The following is a 20,784-nucleotide window of genomic DNA, read 5'->3' on the forward strand; positions in this document are numbered from 1 at the left end:
ACACCAATCACACTGCTTCGCCCAAAACGTAAAATCACTAGGAGTTGACTTCAAGTCAAATTGGCAGCATTGCTTGCTGTGCAACACATGTTGGCTATTCCGGTTGAAATCCAGACAATATATGGGAGACATTTGCCTTAAATCTTCCACATTACATGAAAGGGTGATTCCATTTGAAAACTTCACCCATGTGTGGGAGATAAGGGCCATGTCTAATGTCTTACATAGAGGGTGTATGGATTTCAACTGGAATAGTCCATTTCAAAGTCATACATACATGTACTGGGTGTCCCCAAAATAGGTTACATTTAAATTTTTTTAAATAATCTAAGTTCATGTTTACAAATAGTAATGTCCTTTTCATGATACAATCTATGTACCCTCGACTAGTACGCCTGTGAATGTCAAGCTCACAATTTGTGTACTAAGCCTGCATTCCACACATTCCTGAGCAAGCTGTTTATGTGACATAAAATCACATAATGCGACACAAAGTTCATTACTGCAATCAAAGCCACTGGCATTTAGCAGGGCTATTGAATAGGCCCATCCATAGCATGCAGTATTTTGTTCAGATAAATAGAGAATAAAACTTGTTTAGTTTTATATCAAGATTTCAAACAGAAATGTACAATATTTTTTGTTGTGCAATATTTTGATGATTAGCCATGCTTGACACTCCTGTCATCTTGCGCTCATAAATGAAGGTGCTTTAAAGGTATGGAGTTGAAACTTAGCAGACAATTACAAGAAGGAAGAAGGATGAATAAATAATATCTGGAAAAATGACATCGTTTCGTGATACCATCACAAAATGGGTTTCATTTTCTACATGTAACCTTTTTATGGGACACCTTGTATAACCCTATTGTAATACAGGTCTACAATCTATTTGTCAAATAATATCATTTTAATTTGGTTGTGCAGTGTTAATGTAAACAAAAACAGATTAAAAATATAAATAAGGGTCTTTTAGCTCTATTCTGGTAAAATTTAAAGGGTCTTTTAAAGCTTCACAGGTAATGTGTTGGGTTAAGGTTGGTCTTAACCCTGGAATTATGTGAACTTTTGGGCCTCATAAAACTGCTAAATTGTTGGTCTTAAGTATATAAAAGTATACATATTTAGAATCATAAAGACATGACAAATCCATCTGTGCAGTAAAATTTGGGCAAAAATGCTCAGTTTTGGATCAAAATACGAACAAAACATGTTTTGATCAATATTTTTGGGCAATGTAACAAAAAGAAAAGTGGTTTTGACTTTTGGGAGATTTTGCCATTTTTGCCATTTCTGCCATTCTAAATATGTGTACTTTTATATAATTAGAACCAAAAAGTCAGCAGGTATGAGGCCCAAAGGTTTCCATAATTCCAGGTTTAAGACCAACCTTAAATATTGATATTTAGAATGGTAGTAAATTATTTGATGAATCAGATACTTCTAGAAATCTTAACTATAATTAATATGGAATGTTAAAAAACCCATGCGTATGTGATTTCATAACAGGTAAAGAAACCATCATGCGTAAAAGTCAGCTCCCTCATGAAATGCAGGTTGGAATACAGAGAACACTAGACATGGATGATGATCGTGGGTAAGTAACACCAGTCTTTCCATTCGGATATTCCAGTTACAATGCATACACCCCTTTTGGAAGGTGTGATGTATTTTTCCTGTAACTTACATGTAACTAAGACATTCTTAGCTTTATAATCACTAAATTTCATAGAAGTTAGTTGTATATCTTTAGAGAAAGAGTAACATTACAACATACCCGCCATTTAAATTATAATTTCTCGAGCTTGCATTGTTTATTTCCGATCCTCGCATATATTAATTTGTGTTTCGCATTGTCTTACGCCCTGCTAGGGTGAAGCATATAGGCCGCCTCATTCTTCATTATTTAATTTTTAGTAAAAGTAGAGATTACATGGTGTTAAATAATCCAGTTTATCTCCAGATTGCACAACCAAATTGCGCTGCCGTTTGCACCCGAAAAAGAAGGTTCCCAGCTTTACAACCATCTAATTTTATTGACATCGTTCATCAACTTTTGGAGACAAATTAAAATTATATGCACATTTGTTCTTGAATTTTGACTGGGAGTACATCATTGCTGGGCGGGAAAAACCTCCTATGTGCTTGTGGCCCCTGAACATGTTTAAAACAAAACTGCCAGCAGGTTACAAAAGAGCTTCTGCTCTAGACATGTTCAGGGGCCAATGACACATAGGAGGTTTTTCCTACCCAACGACGATATGCGGCAAGCAACATAAGCAAAGGAATGCAATTTGGGTATTGTGTTTTATATTGTGTTAATTTTACTCTTTATTTGTTCCTTGCAGCCTTCCAGCCCCACGCTATATTGAAAGAGAAGAATCAATATATCCACCACCCACGTTTACAGTTGGTCTTAAAGCTTGCATTATCAATGAAGGCCAAGATGCACATTTTGCATGTAAGGTAGAACCAAGTAGTGATTCCAATCTGGAGATTGAATGGCTTAGAGATGGAAAACCAATTGAAGCAGGTACGTTTCTTTGTCTGTTTGTTTGTTCATTTACACCCGGTGTAGATGCAGATATTGAACAAAATACAGACAACTTGAAATTCTTGTAGAGTTTGCTGCTGATTGACCAGGTTAATCTAAGCTGTGCAAGAAGCAGCAAATCATGCCTGCAACGTTGCATTGAAGTTATGCATTGAACAATTTCCCATGCTTAACTCAATTTGGACTTGGGTGGGTTTTGTATTCATATATTCAAATATAAACAATGAGGTAACATTTGTAAATTAATGAAGAAAGCCATTTGAAGTAGCATATATGATGAAATGTTCCATTTTCTCCTGTACAGGTTCCAAATACATCCGGAAGTTTGAATTTGGTGTTGCTAGCATCCACATCAAAATGCCATACTCGGAAGAGTCTGGCATCATTGCCTGTAGAGCCAAAAACCGCAGTGGAGTCAATGAAGTGCGGGCCAAATTTGTTTGCAAGGGTGAGTCAATGTAAATGGGCTTGTGCAGTGTTAATGTTAACAAAACCAGATTAGAAATATAAATAAGGGTCTTTTAGCTCTATTCTGGTAAAATTTAAAGGGTCTTTTAAAGCTTCGCAGGTAATGTGTTGGGTTAAGGTTGGTCTTAACCCTGAAATTATGGAAACTTTTGGGTCTCAACTGTAATTGTTGGTCTAAAGTATATAAAAGTTTACATATTTATAATTGCAAAGACATGAGAAATCCATCTGTGAGTTCAAAATTTGCGCAAAAATGCTCAGTTCTGGAGCAACTACCAAAAAAAAAAAGGTTGATGCAAATATTTTTTGGGAAACGTAACAGAAAAATTCTTGAGTAAAAATGTTATTATTTAAAAAAAAAAATGAATATAAATATCTAAGATCCAATTTTGATCAACTTCACCCCAAAAATTGAAATTTGGGCTATAATCAGGCTTTTTATGATTTTTTGACAAAATTGAGAATTTTCAAACCATTTTTGGTAAAATGTTGGTCAACCCACCCCCCAAATAAATAATAAATGGATCCTAGATATTTATATCTACTTTTTAAAATTAATACAAGAAATCTTTTTACTCAAAATTATTTGTATGTTTCCTGAAAAAATTTGACTAAAAAAATGGTTTGGGGGACTTTCTCCAAAACTGAGCAGTTTTGCCCAAATTTCACCTGAGATGGATTCGTCAAGCCATTCTAAATATGTGTACTTTTATATTACGACCAACAAAAAAGAAAGAAAAATGAGCAGCTACGAGGCCCAAAAGTTTCCATAATTCCAGGGTTAAAACCAACCTTAAGTAGAGTGGCAGCAAATTTAGAGTGGCAGCAAATTATTTGATGAATCAAACTGTGACATCAGATATTTCTAGAAATTTAACTATAATTAGTATAGAATGTTATAAATATAAAACCCATGTGTATGTGATTTCATTACAGGTAAAGAAACCATCATCCGTCAAAGTGAACTCCCACATGAAATGCAGATGGGAATACAGAAAACACTAGACATGGATGATGACCGTGGGTAAGTACCACCAGTCTTTCCATTTGGCTATTCCAGTTGAAATACATAAACCCCTTATGGAAGGCATGACATTAATTTCCCACACAGTGGGAATAGTTACCCATTCAGGTAACCCCATTTAAAATTCACACTCCCTGTGTGGGTGATTAGGTTCATGTCTTTCATAGGGGGTGTATGAATTTCATTGATTTTTAGCAAAATATTGGCAAAAATTACATATTAATGAGCCTTTACAATCCTTTTAGCTCATTAACTGTATTGATTATTGATAAAAACAATAAGAAAATATAATTTGATGTATTATGGAAACCGTATGTCCAATTTGCTTCAAACAAAAGGCATATTGATCAGTGTACTTTACCCTACTCAATTAATCTGCTTAAAACATGCTCACAGCATTTCCTAATTTCTAGAAAATGCCTCCAATACCATCTTAATATATTTTTTATATCTCTTAATATTTTTCCCTGTGCAGGCTTCAACAAGACTATGGTGCAGATGTGCCTGTGACCTACCCAGCACCTCAGTTCACACACAATCTGAACACTGTACAGATTGCAGAAGGCAGTGACGCACACTTTGCCTGCAGAGTGGAACCAGCCAATGATTCCAATCTGGAGATTGAATGGATCAGAAATGGAAAACCAATTGAAGCAGGTAAGTTTGTCTGTCTGTCTATCTGTCTGCGTGTTTGTCAGTCTGTCTGTCTGTCTGTCTGTCTTGTTTGTTTATATGTGGTGTACACAGTATTTGCTTGTAAGAAAACAACAAGGCCAGTCTGAAAATTTCATGGACAAAGTCTCACTTCTTCCTGGCTGCAAAGGGTTCTGTAAATGTAAGTTGATATGGGAACTGTGCATGTTTGAAGCCGAGTCCCTGAATTAGTTGCCAGTGATTTCTGTGAAGTGCAATGATCTCGTGTAATTGTGCTTTATAAACTTTTTTTTGCTTAAGATTGCTGAAGACATTTACTTAAGATATGTGCATTTTGTCGGAAAGTGTCTGTTACTTAAAGCATATTTATAGCAATTTGTGTTGGGAATTCAGTGAAAAACATTTTGAAGGAAAACACATGAAATACTCACCTTTCTCTTGTTCTCCTATTCAGTTTCCAAATACATGAACAAGGTTTTTTTTCTTCAATTCAATCTATCTTTATTTTGGTAAGCTCTTTCAATACATAAGAATACATTTTGAATTTGGTATTGCTAGTCCTAACCTTAGGTAACCTATCTCTAATCCAGTGACTGAAAGTATTATGAATTCAACACAAAAAAAAATTGATGGAATACATGACATGTTCCATTTTCTCCCATGCAGGCTCCAAATATATCCTGAAGTTTGAATTTGGCATTGCTAGCATGCACATCAAAGGGCCATACTCGGAAGACTCTGGTGTCATTGCGTGTAGAGCCAAGAATCGAAGTGGAGTCAATGAAACACGGGCCAATTTTGTGTGCCAAGGTGAGTTACAGTTGATTTTGCATGTGGACACATAAACATGAGAGCAGAGACAGCACCTGTACATATGAACATATACACACATGCAAACACTCCCACATATAATCAGCTTTAAATGTGTGGATAAAGTTTAGGACTATGCTAACATAAAATAGAGGACATATCTCATAAATGCAGTATACATACAATTGTGGACATTTTGTAGACTTGAATTGAGGATGTGCACAGAGGTCTACGGTCTAAATGTAAAATGTCACGTATGTCCTTGTTTGCCAGCAAGCACATATGCATGTGTACACACACCCACACAAATTCACACAACCATGTATATAAATTTACTCTCTATAACATTATTTATCTTGTTTTTTTTGTATTTATTTTTTATATTGCTTCCGTGTATTTTAAATGGCCAAATAGTTTATCAGTATAACCTCTTTTGAATTATCATTTCAGTTATGTAATGTGTGTGTATGTGATTTCTTCACAGGTAAAGAAACCATTGTGCGTCAAAGTCAGCTCACTGAGGAAATGCAAGCTGGAATACAGCTTACGCTAGACATGGATGCGAGCCGTGGGTAAGTATGGTATAACTACCTCGAAAACCTTAAGATTATCATCTCTTTTGATATGGATTTCATTGTATTGGTAAGGGGTGGAGTAAGGAGAGATCAATATTTATCTGCACAGGATGTTTTCCCCAAGATCGTCAGATGCTTCAGGTAATGCAGGGCTGTCAACTTTTTGGAATTACTTGGCGTGAGACAGAGGCGTACCGGTATTTGCCGACTCCAATGTTCATTTTGTACCATGATTATTTGAGCCACGGTGCTCAAGAATGTGAAAAGCGGGGGGAGGGGGGTAGGAGCAACAAATTATTCATGACGATGCGTGAGATTTTACTCATTTTCCAGCTTTTTGCGTGAGATTTACTACCTAGGCGTGAGATTATACTACCTTGGCGTGAGACCGTGAGAAAGTGACCCAATGCATGAGACTCACGGCCAGTGCGTGAGAGTTGACAGCCCTGGGTAATGTCAAGTTAAATTTGATAGGCAAAAACTGGACAGCTTTATCAGGTTATTCCAGTTGAAATCTGTACACTCCCTATGGAAGACATTATGTTAATCTTTCATACAGGGAATGCAAATGGAGTCACCCATTAAGATAACTCTAATTGAAATTCATACTTCCTGTTTGGGAGATTAAGCCCATATCTTCCACAGGGAGAGTGTATGGATTTCAACTGGAATATCCCATTATTCAAATTTACGGCAACATATTGGCAGATATAACACAATGGGGTGAGGAGCTCTTTGGAAGGGGGACACATGTTCACATATTTTACTCCTCCTTTTCTCTCTCTTCTAGTGTTCCAGTCACCCTTGATAGAGATGAGCAACAAATATATTCAGCACCCAAGTTTAAGATTGGCATTAATGACGTAGCTCTTAATGAAGGCTATGATGCACATTTTGCATGCAAAGTTGAACCAACTGATGATCCCAACTTGGAAATAGAATGGTTCAGAAATGGAGCACCCATTGCAGCAGGTTAGTGGTTGTTTGGAACAATTCCATTTGATATCTGACTCATATGTGACCCGCTCTGACAAAACCAGGAACAAGTCACATTTTTGATATTTCATGATTTGAATAAAAATGTACTAGACAATAAGCTTTAAAATGATACCAAAATTATATAAATAGCATCAATACTTTTCAAGATATAGATAATTTTGTAAATGATACCTTGATATTTTTGCCAAATTGCTATTCTGAGTAATGGGCCAATTGGTTTCCTGCCTTACACAGGATTGAATAGGGATTATCATAGTTCAACTGTTACCTATAAATAAACCTCTGTAATGGTGGTGTACTACAAGGTCACACAATGATGTCAAAGGTCAACTCATAAAATAGGCTGAAAATTTAAAAAAATGTTATCTCTAATGAATATTTTCTATGTATGTATACTTCCCATGTCTCTGGACTACCTATTTGGGGCCAAAAGTAATCGCAAAAGCGGGCGGTCACAAAAGCAGGCAAGACTTGTGGTTCGAGAGCTGCTTTGTTTTCTCCAGTGACCTGAGTGTACTGATGACCTAAGATGTACCGACGGTCCATGATGAGTGGGGAGAGGGCCACGTCCCACTGGCCCACCCCCACTGGCTAAACTGTCCTGACCCACATTATGTCACCTGCTATCCTTAGTCCTAATCCTAGTTACCACCTATCCCCTAATCCAGTGATTAAAAGCATATCGCTATGAATTCGGCAGACGGACGAATCCAGATTCGGCTTTTGGTAAATTCATTTTACGCATGCATTACTTTTGAATTTGAGAACAAGGGATCAATACTTTACCTATAGAGGGCAGCATATCGACTTTTTAACGGTTATCGTCGTTGACCGTACTGCGATGCACCGTCAGCTAACCCTGTATGTCGCCCTCTTTTGAATACTTACTATGCTGTTATCATTTGATCTCCGTTAAAAAATTGATATGCTGCCCTCTATTATGTACAGCATTGATCCTTGTTCTCAAATTCAAAAGTAATGAATGCGTAAAATGAATTTACCAAATGCCGAATCCGGATTCGGCCGTCTGCCGAATTCATAACAATATGATATTAACATTTATATTGTGAAATCAATGGAAAACATTTGGTGGAAAGCATACCATGAAATGTTCAATTTTCTCCTGTGCAGGTACCAATTACGTCCAAAGGTTTGAATTTGGCATTGCCAGCATGATTATCAAAGGGGCATACTCAGAAGACTCTGGTGTCATTATGTGTAGAGCCAAGAACCGCAGTGGAGTTGATGAAACACAGAGCAGATTTGTGTGCCAAGGTAAGTTATAGTTATAGATTCTGGCACCCCCACACATTTAACATAGAAACGCATACACATACACATTTAATGCTGAAATTGGGGACACACATATGAAACCTTGAAAATAGGTACACATCCATCCAATTAGCAGGGGGGAGCGTGGCCGAGCAGTTAAGGTGTTGGACTGCTTAGTGCTTCAGAGGGCACTTTAAGCAGACGGTCCCGTGTACATGTATTTTCTCACATTAATGCAGTGTGCATGTTAAAGAACGTCACAGGCTATTCGAAAAGAGCAGGGGACCATCCCGGTACTGTTGCCTGTACTTCAAAAATACACTCATCTACTCTAGGTTCCAGAGTAAAAAATAAGTACAGCTTGCCTGTACGCAGTGCGGTAATTCTCATACGTATGAGGGAGGCACTAATATGGAGGAAGAAGAAGAATTAGACACACCCTGCACCCGTCTATAGCATATAGAACAGTGATATTATGATTGGCATATAAGACTACCAAGTAAAAACTCTTTTCATATGTGTGTATGTGATTACAGGTAAAGAAACCGTCTTGCTTCAAAGTCAGCTCACTCCGGAAATGCAAGCTGGAATACAGAGAACGCTAGACATGGATGAGGAGCGTGGGTGAGTATAACTGACAATGCTCCATGGGGGGTGGGGGAAGCTGCCCCCTTGGCAATGCCACTGGGGTGGTGTAGGTTTAAAGTTGTTGATTAGATACATGTGTGACAAAGTTACCTCACCACTTTGATGTCAGTATTTTTAAATACTTAAAAGTATTTTAAATATATTTCTTTACCTCATTTTAATTATTTTTCAAAATATTTCCATTTCAATTTCCTTGTGCAGGGTCCACCGGGACTATGGTGCAGATGTGCCTGTGACCTACCCAGCACCTAAGTTCACACATGAGCTTAACAGTGTTCAGATCGCAGAAGGTAGTGATGCACACTTTGCCTGTAAAGTGGAACCCACAAATGATTCCAATCTGGATATTGAATGGCTTAGAAATGGACAACCAATTACAGCAGGTATGTTTATGTGGCTGTCTGTTTGTCTGTCTGTCTTTTCTGTTTATACCTGGTGTACACAATATTTGCCTGTGAGAAACCAGGGACAGCCAAAGTCAGACAGATTCACATCTGATTGTCATGTTTTTTTGTCTGTGTGAAAACTCAAGGAGTTAATCCTGGCTGCAAAGGTTTCTGTAGATGTGAGCTGATTTGGGTACTGTGCATGTTTGGAGCTGAATCTCTGAATTATTTGTCAGAGATTTTTGTAAAGTGCGATGACCTCACAAATTGGGCTTTATAAATTGGGCTATTTCAGTTGAAATCCATACACTCCCTATGGAAGACATGGTCTTTTAAGACCATGTCTTCCATAGGGAGTGTTTTAAAAAACCTTTCACACAGGGAGTGTGCATTTCAAATGGAGGCATCCATTCCTGTAGTCCCATTTAAAGTTCAATGTAAAATGTGGAAGATTAAGGTCATGTCTTCCATAGGGGATGTATGGATTTCAACTGGAATAGCCTGTTTGGGTTGCTTGTTGGCTTGTTTATTTTTTGTACTTATTTGCAATTACTAAAGAAATGTATGTAAACTATGTATATATTGTTGCAAAGTGTCAGTGCATGACCAATGACTAAAAGCATACAATATCAAATTTGTGTTATGAATTTCATGAAAAACATTTTAACATGAAACATGAAATGTTCACTTTTCTCCTATGCAGGCTCCAAATACATCCTGAAGTTTGAATTTGGCATTGCTAGCATGCACATCAAAGGGCCATACTCGGAAGACTCTGGTGTCATTACATGTAGAGCCAAAAACCGCAGTGGAGTCCATGAAACACGGGCCAATTTTGTATGCCAAGGTGAGTTAAATTTGTATTGTATGTGGACACATGCGTAGAGATAACTGTTTATAATTTTTTTGTTCCTCAAGCCCTCATATTGTGATTTTTGGGTATTACATGTCCAGGAAGGGAACTTTTGACTTCTGAAAACAAGAATTAAGCTTTCTAATAACACAATTTCATGGAATTGAGCCTTTATGACATATAGTAGAGGGTGCAGTTTTATTCAGGGGGTTAGGTAACACATCAACAGAACAAAGTCAGTATTCATTTAAGTTTACATTGTTTCTTTGTATTTGAAATGGATATATCTTTTATCAGGGTAACCTCTCTTAAATTATCATTTTGTGTTTATGGAGCCTATAATGGAGGGTTATGAAACTCATTTTCATATGCATGTGTATGTGATTTCTTGACAGGTAAAGATACCGTCATGCGTCAAAGTCAGCTCCCTCGGGATATGCAAGCTGGAATACAGAGAACGATAGACATGGATGAGGTTCGTGGCCTTCCAGTGGAACACCTTGAGAGAGAAGTAACATATCCAGCACCCCAGTTTATGATTGGCATTAATGATTTAGCTATCAATGAAGGCTATGATGCACATTTTGCCTGCAAAGTAGAACCAGCGAATGATCCTAACTTGGAAGTAGAATGGCTCAGAAATGGAGCACCTATTGAAACAGGTGAGTGAATGTTTGGAGCAATTCCCTCTTATTCCTGACTTAGTGGTTTGGGTACAAGACGGGTACACACAAAATTATGGATTGTTGTCTGCACATTGTTTACACCAGGGACCGTTGTGTATCAATGACCTAAATTGTACTGATGGTCCAAGATAAGAGGGCTGGGGGTTCACGTCAGTTGCCCCCCCCCCCCCCTGGCCACTGGCCCCCACTTATCCCTAGTCTTAACCCTAGTTATTCAACCAACAAATTTTAATGGAAAACATGCCATGAAATCTTCACTTTTTTCCTGTGCAGGTACCAATTACGTCCTAAAGTTTGAATTTGGCGTTGCCACCATGATTATCAAAGGGGCATACTCAGAAGACTCTGGTGTCATTATGTGTAGAGCCAAAAACCGCAGTGGAGTTGATGAAACACAGAGCAGATTTGTGTGCCAAGGTAAGTTACAGTTATAGATTCTGGCACCTCCACACATAAACATAGAAACACATACTCTCTAAATGTGAAAGAGTGAAAAACACCTCAAAAAGAGTGGTTTTTCCACTCCTCCTTGGAGCTGTATGAGTGACCACTCCTTTTAGAGTGAAATTCACTCTTCAAAAGAGTGAGGAAATTCACTCGAAAAAAAGAGTGAATAAAATCACTCTTTAGTGAGAGTGAATTTCACTCCAAAAGGAGTGGTCACTCATACAGCTCCAAAGAGGAGTGGAAAACCACTCTTTTTGTGTTAATATCTCTGAAATAAAGAAGTGAATGAGACTGACAAAAATAATCACAGAAATAGGCACAAAATGTTCATTCATTCATGTATTTTTGTGAGCAAAGGAATTACAACACAATAAGTGTTATTACATGTTAATTAAGATTAAAATGGTAATTTTGGCATGATTAAAAGCTTAGTGACGTGGGACTATGGGCCTAGCATCACACATGCAGATAGGCGTGCTACAGTATATAAACATGATAAATTAGAGACTGGTCAGAGATAACAGGCCTATGCTTTGGCCTGACCATATAGCCTAAGCCTAGCTAGAGGCCTCTAGTCCTCTGACCTTTGGCATCACACATGCAGATATAATGTGCTGCAGTATATAAACATGATAAATTAGAGACTGGTCAGAGATAACAGGCCTATGCTTTGGCCTGACCCTATAGCCTAAGCCTAGCTAGGTATGGCCTGGCCTTGCTGCATGTGATCCTGTGGCTACTGGTATGTATAGCATGACTAGCGATCGGACTCGGAGATGTGATCGGGTACATACTAACAATAAAAAAGCTGACGAGTATAACAAACATTACAATTATTACACAAGTACACTCAATCATTTACAGGTTTATGAAGTAATACATGTACCAGGTATTCATAGCAGTGCATGAGTGTGCTACCGTAATGCCGGACCGACAATGTGAATCAATGTGTTCAACAAATGAAGAAGCTTCATGGGTACAATTATCACCTTTGAGACAGTAACATCAGATTTTTAGTTGTCGATTACAATCTGCAATGATTCAACATATAAATAAAATAGTTCAAAGTATACTTACCAACGAAAATATTGGCTATTTCTTCGCCAAACTGCTACTGACAACTCCACCGCCATTGCTGCAACGACTATTCGCCGAATGAATAATCACAATTTTTCGTGGCTCTCAGCGTGAAAATCCGCTTTCTGATTGGCTGTACGAACTGTGGATTCACTCCAAAAGAGTGATTGTAATTTCACTCTGAAATTGAGCGGTAATTTTGGATCACTCTGTAAGGAGTGAATCTACATTGACCGAGTAGAAGCTTTTTCACACTCTAAAAGAACGACTAACCGCTCGAATAGAGTGAGAATGAAATCACTCCAAGTTCCGAGTGAAATTTTCACTCTTTTACATTTAGAGAGTACACATACACATTTAATGCTGAAATTGGGGACACACATATGAAACTTTGAAAATAGGTACACCCCCATCCAATTAGACACACTCTTGCACCCATCTTTAACATATATTTGTATGTATTTGTGTATGTGATTTCTTTACAGGAAAAGAAACCGTCATGCGTCAAAGTCTGCTCACTCCGGAAATGCAAGCTGGAATACAGAGAACGATAGATATGGATGAGGAGCGTGGGTGAGTATAACTGACAATGCTCCATGGGGGGAGTTGTCCTCTTGGCAATGCCACTGGGGTGGTTAGGTTAATCTAGTTGTGTGAGTGAGCTAGACACTTCAAATGTAGTCATCTAATGTTTATTAATGCTCATTTCACCGAAGGTAGTATCCAAATATCAGGACTCACTCAAGGTGCTGGCATAAACACATGCATGTTTGAAGATGTTGATTAGGTATGTGACAAAGTTGACTCACCACTTTGATGTCAGTATCTAAGTATTTTTAATATATTTTTTTACCTCTTTAATTATTTTTCAAATTATGTTTATTTCAATTTCCTTGTGCAGGCTTCCTGTGACCTTGCCAGATGTGCCTGTGACCTACCCAGCGCCTAAGTTCACACATGATCTGAACAGTGTACAGATCGCAGAAGGTAGTGATGCACACTTTGCCTGTAAAGTAGAACCAGTCAATGATCCTAATGTGGAGATTGAATGGCTTAGAAATGGACAACCAATTGAAGCAGGTAAGTTTATTTGTCTGTCTGTTTGTTTGTTTGTCTTGACTGTTTATACATGGTGTACACAGACTTATTTGCCTGTGAGAAAATAACAAGGACAACCAAAGCTAAGACAAACAAAGATTTACATCTGATTGTCCTAGTTTTTTTGTATGAAAACTCAAGGGCCAATCCTGGCTGCAATTGTTTGTGTAGATGTAAGCTGATTTGGGTACTGTGCACGTTTGAAGCTGAATTATTTGTCAGAGATTTTTGCAAAGTGCAATGACCACACATATTGGGCTTTATAAATTGGGCTATTCCAGTTGACATCCCATATGGAAGACATAGCCTTAATCTCTCACACAGGGAGTGTGAATTTCAAATGGAGTCAGTACCCATTCCTGTAGTCCCATTTGAAATTCACACTACCTTTGTGGAAGAGTAAGGTCATATCTTCCATAGGGGATGTAAAGATTTTAACTGGGATAGTCCATTTGTATTGCTTGTTTATTTTTTACTTGCCATTGCTGAAGAAAGTATGTAAATTTTGTAAATTGTTACAAATGCCAGTGACTCTTGACCAAAGACTTATAGCATATGGTTGCAAATTTGTGTTAACAATTTCATGGAAAACATTTCGATGGAAAACATGAAACGTTCACTTTTCTCCTGTGCAGGTTCCAAATATGTCCAGAAGTTTGAATTTGGTATTGCTAGCATGCACATCAAAGGGCCATACTCAGATGACTCTGGTGTCATTACGTGTAGAGCCAAGAATCGCAGTGGAGTTGATGAAACACAGGGCAACTTTGTATGCCAAGGTGAGTTGAATTTGATATTGTGTGTGGACTATAGTGAACATGCGTAGAGATAACTGTGTAATGATTTTTGTTCCACAAGTGCTGATATTGTAGGATAGGGTAATACATGTCTAGGAAGGAAACTTGTTAATTTTGAAACAAGAATTTTAATTTTAATCTTAAAAGCTTTCTAATAACACAAGATCATGGAATTGAGCCTTATTTTCCTATAATAGAGGGTGCAGTTGCATTCAGGGTTGTAGGTAACAGGTTGACAGAACAAAGTCAGATTTCAATTAACCCCATGAGAACTACCTGCCGATTGGCCAAAATGAAGTTTTCATTACCAATTGGCCCAATCAGCAACATTGTTAGAATAATTTCATCACACATAAAATTGGGATGAATTATTTGCAAAGCTCCATTCTGATTGGTGATTAAAGTGAAAATATCATGTAATTAACCAATCAGAGGCAATGTTAGATCGACAGGTAGTGCTGAGGGGGTTAAGTATACATTGTGTCTTTGTATTTTAAATGGACAAATCTTTTTATCAGTGTAACCTCTTCTGAATTATCATTTCGTGTGTAGGGAGGGTTATGAAACTCATTTTCATATGTATGTGATTTCTTCACAGGTAAAGAAACTGTCGTGAGTCAAAGTCAGCTGCCTCGGGATATGCAAGCTGGAATACAGAGAACAATAGAAATGGATGAGGTGCGTGGCCAACCAGTTACATACCTTGAACAACCAGTTACATATCCACCACCCCAGTTTATGATTGGCATTAATGATTTAGCTATCAATGAAGGCTATGATGCACACTTTGCTTGCAAAGTAGAACCAGCGAATGATCCTAACTTGGAAGTAGAATGGCTCAGAAATGGAGCACCTATTGAAACAGGTGAGTGAATGTTTGGAGCAATTCCATCTGATTCCTGACATAGTGGATTGGCAAGGTTTTCAGAATAGGGTGGGGCCAACACTGTCAGGAGTAATATACTGTCAGGATTGAAATTGTGACCCAGGGCACTCAAGTATCTTAAAATGGTGGTTTGGGGAGCAGGTGGATACCAATCAAATCTCCAGAAATTTTTCCTTCACATTTATATGACAATATTAGACCTTTTTTAAGTTTGTTCATGTTTAATGTAAACAGACGAAAGGGATAAAGTAACATCTCAGAGTTTGCCGACATGGGTTCCCCCTTGACAACTGGTACCAAGACTGGTACACATAAAATTATGAATTGTTGTCGGCAAATTGTTTACACCAGGGACCGTCGTGTACCAATGACCTATGTTGTGCTGATGGTTCAAGATTAGGGGGGTTAACATCAGTTGCCCCCCACTGGCCACTGGCCCCCACTTATCCCTAGTTCTAACCCTAGTTATTCAACCAAAAACATTTTAATGGAAAACATGCCATGAAATCTTCACTTTTTCCCCGTGCAGGTACCAATTACGTCCTAAAGTTTGAATTTGGCGTTGCCACCATGATTATCAAAGGGGCATATGCGGAAGACTCTGGTATCATTACGTGCAGAGCCAAAAACCGCAGTGGAGTTGATGAAACACAGAGCAGATTTGTGTGCCAAGGTAAGTTACATTTGATAATGTATGAGGACCTATGCATAGTAGATATATTGATGCAGTCACTCCACATACATAAACATGGATACAGATACACATTTAATACTGAAATTGCGGACGCATGTATGAAACCATCAATAGGTACACCCCGTCCAATTTGACACACCCCTGCACCTGTCTATAACATATAGAATGGGGATATTATGTTTTGCATATATGTATTACCAAGTAAATACTCATTTCCATAATTATTTGTTTATGTGATTTCTTTACAGGAAAAGAAACCGTCATGCGTCAAAGTCTGCTCACTCCGGAAATGCAAGCTGGAATACAGAGAACGCTAGACATGGATGAGGAGCGTGGGTGAGTATAACTGACAATGCTCCTTGTTTTTTTTTTTTTTTTGGGGGGAGAAGCTGCCCTCTTCAATGCCACTGGGTTAATCTAGTTGTGTGAGTGAGCTAGACACTTCAAATGTAGTCATCTAATGTTTAAAGCCAACATATTATACAACTCCATATAAACAAAAAAACACAATATTTAGAAAAGTGACAAACTGTTTTCATCTTAAAATTTTATCAAAGTATTTCTTATATGTTGTGAAGTATTTTTTATTATATTTTTTAATAATTGGTACATTTTTATGTTCATTTCCTTGCATAGGCGTCCTGTGACCTTGCCAGATGTTCCTGAGATCTTCCCAGCACCTCAGTTCACACACGATCTGAACAGTGTACAGATCGCTGAAGGCAGTGATGCACACTTTGCCTGTAAAGTGGACCCATCCACTGATCCTAATTTGATAATTGAATGGCTAAGAAATGGACAACCAATTGAAGCAGGTAAGTCTGTCTGTCTGTCTGTCTGTCTGTCTGTCCATCTTGTCTGTTTATACCTGTTGTACTCAGTATTTGCTTCAGCAAAAACAACAAATTTTATGGTTTTTTTTGTCTCTATGAAAATTCAAGGAGCTAATCCTGGCTGCAAATATTTCTATAAGCTGATATGGGTAGGGCCTACTGTGCATGTTTTGAGCCAAATCCCTGAATTATTTGTGAGGGATTTCTGTAAGTGCTATAATCTCACATTAAAAATATGGGTTATTTGTTTACTTATTACTTGGTTTTTTTTGCCTGCGATTGCTATAGAAAGAAATGTTCATTTTGTAGCAAAATGCCAATGACTTTAGTCCAATGATTAAAAGCCTATGGTAGCAAGTTTGTATTATGAATTTCATGAAAAACATTTTAAAGGAAAACATGAAATGGGTGGGATCACTTTTTCTGTTTGTCTCCTTTATTATTTGCGACTGCGAAACTGGTGAAAAATTATGTTTATTTATATAATTCCCGTCGATCATGCCACTTTTCCATGTAACATATGAAATGTTCACTTTTCTCTTACGCAGGTTCCAAATATCCCTAGTCCTAGTTACACACTATCATTAATCCAGTAACTAAAAGTATTGTGAATTCAACTAAGAACACTTTCTTTCCCGTGCAGGTGCCAAGTATGTCCAAAAGTTTGAATTTGGCATTGCTAGCATGCACATAGTAGGGCCATACTCGGAAGACTCTGGTGTCATTACGTGTAGAGCCAAGAACCGCAGTGGAGTTGATGAAACACAGGGCAACTTTGTATGCCAAGGTGAGTTAAACTTTATACATGTCCTGGAGGGAAACTTATAACCTTTGAATCAAGAATTAAGCTTTCTAATATTAATGCTCTGCATGCTAGCCATAGGCTTCAACATAAGAAGTCCCAAGTTTTGAGATATTTCTCAAAATATCAAGAGCTATTTCAAGAACCACTGAACAATACTAGGCTTGTTTGTACTCATTTTAGTGCATTTTTCATGCTGATTCCAAATATGGTCATGAAAATTAACATTTCTGAAATTGTTGACTTTGAAACTTGTCGTCTGCAGTCGACACCCGCATGAAGAGAGTTAAACACAAGATTATGAAATTGGGCCTTTATGGTTTATAGTTGAGTGTGCCGTTGTATTCAGGGGGTTGGTAAGAGGTCAAAAAACAAATTTCACTTAACAGAGTTCAATCAAATCTGCATTGTTACTCCGTATTTTAAATGCACACATTTTTTACAGTGTTACCTCTTTGAATTATAATTTGGTGTGTGTGAATGGTTATGAAATATGAAACTCATTATCATATGTGTGTGTTTGTAATTTCTTCACAGGTAAAGAAACCGTTGTCCGTCAAAGTCAACTCCCTAAAGATATGCAAGCTGGAATACAGATTACGCTAGATATGGATGAGGGCCGTGGGTAAGTATAACTATCCAGGCTTGAGATCATCATATAAAATGGATTTCATTGTAACAGTTAAGGGTGAGGTAGGGAGGGTCAATATTTATCTAGGGTTGTTTTCCCTGAGATCTCTGGATGGTTTAGGTAATGTGAAGTTATATAATTAAAAGCAAGAAAGTAAATTTGATGGGCAAGTTTTATTGGGCTATTGAAATCCATACACCCCGTATAGATGACATATTCTTAATCTTCCACACAGGGCACACATATTTTATATGGAGTCATCCATTCAGGTAACACCATCTAAAATTCACTCCCTGTACGGAAGATTTAGGTTGATGTCTTCCATAAAGGGGTGATGGATTTCATCTGGAATATCCCAATATTCAAATTTGGGGTGACCATATTGGTAAATGTAACACACTGGTGTGAGTAGCTCTTGAGGAAGGGGACAAATGTTCTCATATTTTACTCTTCCTGTTCTCTATTCCAGCCTTCCAGTGACACAAGTTGAACAGCCAATTACATATCCACCACCCCATTTTACGATTGGCTTTAATGATGTAACTATCACTGAAGGCTATGATGCACATTTTGCCTGCAAAGTAGAACCAACTGATGACCCCAAATTGAAAGTAGAATGGCTCAGAAATGGAGCACCCATTGAAGCAGGTGAGTGAATGTTTGGAGCAATTCCCTCTTATTCTTGACCCACATATGTTTCCCTAATCTCCCTAATCCTAACCCTAGTTTCCCTTATTCCTAATCCAGTAACTAAAAGCATATGTTAGTAAATTTGTATTGTGATTTGGATGAAAAACATTTTGATTGAAAACAAGAAGTAGCCAATGCCCACTGGCTAAGCCACTGTCCACTTTATGTTATCCCCTTATCCCTAGTTCTAACAGTTATCCCCTATCCTTAATCCAGTAACTGGAAGTATTGATAATTCAACCTAAAACATTTTGATGGAAAACATGCCATGAAGTGTTCACTTTTCTCCTATGCAGGTGCCAAATATATCCTACAGTTTGAATTTGGCGTTGCCAGCATGCTTATCAAAGGACCGTACTCGGAAGACTCTGGTGTCATTACGTGTAGAGCCAAGAACCAAAGTGGGGTCGATGAAACACAGGGCAACTTTGTGTGCCAAGGTGAGTTAAAATTGATAAATATTTATGTGAAGTATTATTGGAACATTTGTTGCTGTTCTTCATTATGTAGGGGTTTTGCAATAAGTCACCTTACAAACCATTTGCTTGCTGTGTAACACATACAAAAGGATTGATATCATCCCAAGACAATATTTAATCATGTACTCTTGTATTATTCATCTTGGTAATGGGTTATTCCAGTTGATATCCATAAACCCACTATGGAACAAATGATGTTAGGAAGCTTAAGCCTGGTTAGTGCAGGATATGTCCCAATTAGATGGGAAAAAGTAGCAAAAAGGGGCTGATTTTACAAGAATTTTGCATTCATTCTATTCTTGCTAAATACTGAAGATATCTTTCTGAGGGGTCATCCTGTCACCCACAAGAGACTTGCTTTGTCATTAAGTTGTGTTGTGTGAAGGTTGAACCAAGATCAAACAAAACAAGTCAGATAATATAGACATATAAAAGATTTCTGAATCTAGAATTAACCTGTTTGTAATGATGGTGTTGCTATTGTAAAATTGAGCCATTATAATTTGTAGTAGAGTGCACAGGTGTTTTCTGGGGTATAGGTAACAGCTTAACAATACAAAGTCACATTGTTTAATCAAGTTGCTTCTTTGTTTTTAAATGCACACATTTTTTATCAGTATAAACTTTTTTGAAACTACCCATTTGTGTATGGAGGGTTATGAAACTCATCTTCATATATGTGTGTGTATGTGATTTCTTCACAGGTAAAGAAACTGTTGTGCGTCAAAGTCAGCTCCCTAAGGATATGCAAGCTGGAATACAGCTTACGCTAGACATGGATGAGGAGCGCGGGTGAGTATAACTGGCATGACCAGTCTTTCCATTTGAAAAAGTATCCAGTGTACAGTGATGTAATATTAGTGAAATGAATGGACACGGAGAGGCATATAAATGTAATATAAATATCAGAACTTCAGTTCGGTTTTATTCTTCTTGGCGGCCATACTCCAATCTGCCCCGAGTGTTGCCAGTTGATGTGCACGAGTGTGTGAGTGTTGCTGTTTCTATGTTGATACTAGATTTAGAGGATATTACAAGTGAGATCTGTCAGGAGTGGGGGCAGTAGCATTGGCATGGTTTGCCTAAGGCAGGATGGGGGGGGGATCAAGGTGACTGTGACAAAAATTGTCAAAAGTGATTAAACAGGCCTTCAAATATGAAATATCACTATTGCTAGCATCCCACATGGGAAAGGTAGAAGGGTGGAAGAGTGAAAGAGGTTGACAATGCAACAATGCAAGGGGGGGCTTTCCCCTTAGCTATGCCACTCTTATGTGGTAGGGATTAAGTTAGATTTTCATTATTGCTTGCCCATGTTATACGAGACAGTGGAGCACAGCTGGATGCGTATTGAACTCTGCGACTGTGTTTATCATTAAATAATAATCGCAACCACCAAGAACCGTGCAACCAGAGAACCA

The 20,784-nt window shown here is 37.9% G+C and overlaps 1 protein-coding gene across 1 annotated transcript in view; it reads left to right on the forward strand.

The window, feature by feature from the left end:
- LOC140167508 (titin-like) overlaps positions 1-20,784 on the forward strand; it is a 104,624-nt gene that overhangs the window by 35,708 nt on the left and 48,132 nt on the right. Inside the window, exons 16-41 of the mRNA XM_072190813.1 lie at positions 1,510-1,597; positions 2,349-2,533; positions 2,859-3,002; positions 3,959-4,046; positions 4,522-4,703; positions 5,367-5,510; positions 5,995-6,082; positions 6,876-7,057; positions 8,216-8,359; positions 8,893-8,980; positions 9,206-9,387; positions 10,094-10,237; positions 10,639-10,905; positions 11,203-11,346; positions 12,939-13,026; positions 13,355-13,533; positions 14,187-14,330; positions 14,947-15,213; positions 15,764-15,907; positions 16,177-16,264; positions 16,565-16,743; positions 17,405-17,548; positions 18,101-18,188; positions 18,664-18,842; positions 19,181-19,324; positions 20,068-20,155. Of these exons, the coding sequence (XP_072046914.1) occupies positions 1,510-1,597; positions 2,349-2,533; positions 2,859-3,002; positions 3,959-4,046; positions 4,522-4,703; positions 5,367-5,510; positions 5,995-6,082; positions 6,876-7,057; positions 8,216-8,359; positions 8,893-8,980; positions 9,206-9,387; positions 10,094-10,237; positions 10,639-10,905; positions 11,203-11,346; positions 12,939-13,026; positions 13,355-13,533; positions 14,187-14,330; positions 14,947-15,213; positions 15,764-15,907; positions 16,177-16,264; positions 16,565-16,743; positions 17,405-17,548; positions 18,101-18,188; positions 18,664-18,842; positions 19,181-19,324; positions 20,068-20,155 (3,802 nt within the window). The remainder of the gene's footprint in view (positions 1-1,509; positions 1,598-2,348; positions 2,534-2,858; positions 3,003-3,958; positions 4,047-4,521; positions 4,704-5,366; positions 5,511-5,994; positions 6,083-6,875; positions 7,058-8,215; positions 8,360-8,892; positions 8,981-9,205; positions 9,388-10,093; positions 10,238-10,638; positions 10,906-11,202; positions 11,347-12,938; positions 13,027-13,354; positions 13,534-14,186; positions 14,331-14,946; positions 15,214-15,763; positions 15,908-16,176; positions 16,265-16,564; positions 16,744-17,404; positions 17,549-18,100; positions 18,189-18,663; positions 18,843-19,180; positions 19,325-20,067; positions 20,156-20,784) is intronic.

The sequence above is a fragment of the Amphiura filiformis genome, chromosome 13, assembly GCF_039555335.1.
Source record: "Amphiura filiformis chromosome 13, Afil_fr2py, whole genome shotgun sequence".
Classification (NCBI taxonomy): domain Eukaryota; kingdom Metazoa; phylum Echinodermata; class Ophiuroidea; order Amphilepidida; family Amphiuridae; genus Amphiura; species Amphiura filiformis.